This window comes from Nestor notabilis, unplaced genomic scaffold (assembly GCF_000696875.1).
Source record: "Nestor notabilis isolate BGI_N333 unplaced genomic scaffold, ASM69687v1 scaffold21535, whole genome shotgun sequence".
NCBI lineage: Eukaryota > Metazoa > Chordata > Aves > Psittaciformes > Psittacidae > Nestor > Nestor notabilis.
Window position 1 is genome coordinate 7,144 of NW_009928192.1, and position 1,993 is coordinate 9,136.

Consider the following 1,993-nt stretch of genomic DNA (forward strand, 5'->3'; position numbering starts at 1 on the left):
CCCTCAGTGGGTGAATGGTGTCCAACCCCCCCAGTGGCTTGCAATGGGTCCCAAGTGCTCCGTTGGGAAGTGCAGGGGCAGGATCGGGCTCGGCTCGGTGCCAGCGTGGCTGTGAAGGGCGATGCCTGGCACTGGGTGTGCGATGGCACCAGGCACCGGTCCCCGGGACAGGATCGGGCCCCAGGGCTGGCACCATGGGGAGGAGAACAGCAAAGAGGGGGTTGTGTCTCCAAGGGGGTTGGATGGGCTGGAAACGCCAGCATGAAGGGAACCACGGAGCAAGGAGCACCCAGGTCAGCCCCGCTGCCTTCCTAACCCTGCCCAAGCCTCCATCCAGGTTATTCCTGCTTCCCATTGCAGACCATGGGGAGAACGAACCCATCCAGCTTCCTGGAGCGGGCTCCTGAGCCGGCGTCACCCACTGCAAACGCTGCCTGCTCCAGGAGGCGTTTCCCAGCTGGTTTTACTACCTGGTTTACCTGTTTCTGTGATTATTCCTCCCCAAAACAGGCCGTGCTGCTGCAGGATGAGCCCCCAGCGACACGGTCCCCCAAACAGGGCTCACCCGCACTCCCTCTGCCCTTCCCTTCCCAAACTGGAGCACCAGGAAGCAGCTCTGCCCCATCCCCTGCTCCTCCCACATCATGAGGCCCGAATCCCAAGACAATGAGGATGATTTTATTAATTCCTGATCTCATGTGCTTTCTCTGGAGAGAGCTTTGATCACGTTCCCAAGCTTTTCCCAGACCCGGAGTCAGCGTTTGCATGGGCAAAGGTGGGTGCCAACACCAAGGGCTGCATCCTGCTCCTCAGCACAGCCCCAGAAGCACCATGCACTGTTGCTCTTCAGCTTTAAACCCACCTTAAACCCCATCACACCCAGTCTTGGCATGTGAGGATTTGCTTAATTCACCACCCCGGTGAGGCAGGAGCTGGTTCCTGCCTGAGGGACCATGTCTGGGAGCTCCTCGCAGAGCCTTGGAGCCCAACCTGGCATCAGAAAGGGAGGAAACAGCCCAAGGATGCTGCCCTTGACCCAGTGGTGGTGGTGGGTGATGCTCCTCCGATGGTCCAGCAGCTCTTGGACATTGGGGGGGGATCAAGCAGCCACCAAGTGCTGGTGGAAACAGTTGGGTCTGGTGCAGCCTGGGTTTGGGGTTGCCTTGACCAGTGCATGGAGACTCTTCTCCCTGCCCTGGCTGAGGGGTTTGATCTCCAGAGCATGGCAGAGATCAGCGCTGGTGCCTGCTCGCTAACGACAGGTTTTGGACTGGTGCCTGCTCACTAATGACAGGTTTTGGAGTGGAAGGAGGAGAGCTTGAGGTGGGCAAAGTGCAAAGCAAACTGCCTGGAAACAGACCCAGCACCTTCCTGGGCTGTTATCCCGGGGGTCTGGCGACAGAGAAGGACGTGCTGCAGGGGAGAATGACACTGGGGATGATCCAGTGGGATGGGGGCGAAGGGACGTCCTGGCTCTGGGGTCTCAGACCCTCTTCTTGGCATCGGCGGCCTCCGTGCGCTTCTTCAGCCGCGCGATGTCGATGTAGAGGTTGCGCTTGAGGACGGCGCTGGCGCAGATGACGGCTCCTTGCAGGGCGCCCGCGAAGCCCACCAGGCACAGATCCTGCCCTGGAATTGTGCGGGGAGCAGCGGTGGCCCCATGTCCTCCGGCCCCAACTGACCCTCAGCGCTGCCTTGGCATCCCCATCCCCAAACACCACCCCCAACACCACCCCGGGGGTCCCCGATGACCCCTTCCTCCTCCTCCTCCCCCCCCCAGCAGGGAAAGGGTCTCATCCTGCCCAGCTGCTCCTCAACGCCGGGCATGGGGGTAGCACCCAGGAGCTGGAGGAGGCCCAGCCCTTTCCTCCTCCCATTGGGACTGTGCAACTCCACTTGGATGTGCTCGTGCATCACCCCATGGCATGGTGGTGGCTCGTCCCCTTAGTTCCTCGCAGGGTTGAAGGTTTCCTCCCCTCATACCCGCAGAGGT

General features: G+C 61.1%; 1 protein-coding gene across 1 annotated transcript in view; it reads right to left on the bottom strand.

Moving 5' to 3' along the window:
• Positions 1 to 1,483: 1,483 nt before the first annotated feature.
• RETSAT (retinol saturase (all-trans-retinol 13,14-reductase)) overlaps positions 1,484 to 1,993 on the bottom strand; it is a gene marked incomplete at its 5' end in the record, with an annotated part of 4,748 nt that continues 4,238 nt past the window's right edge. The window contains 2 exons of the mRNA XM_010014405.1: positions 1,484 to 1,624; positions 1,683 to 1,767. Coding sequence (XP_010012707.1) covers positions 1,484 to 1,624; positions 1,683 to 1,767 — 226 coding nt within the window. The remainder of the gene's footprint in view (positions 1,625 to 1,682; positions 1,768 to 1,993) is intronic.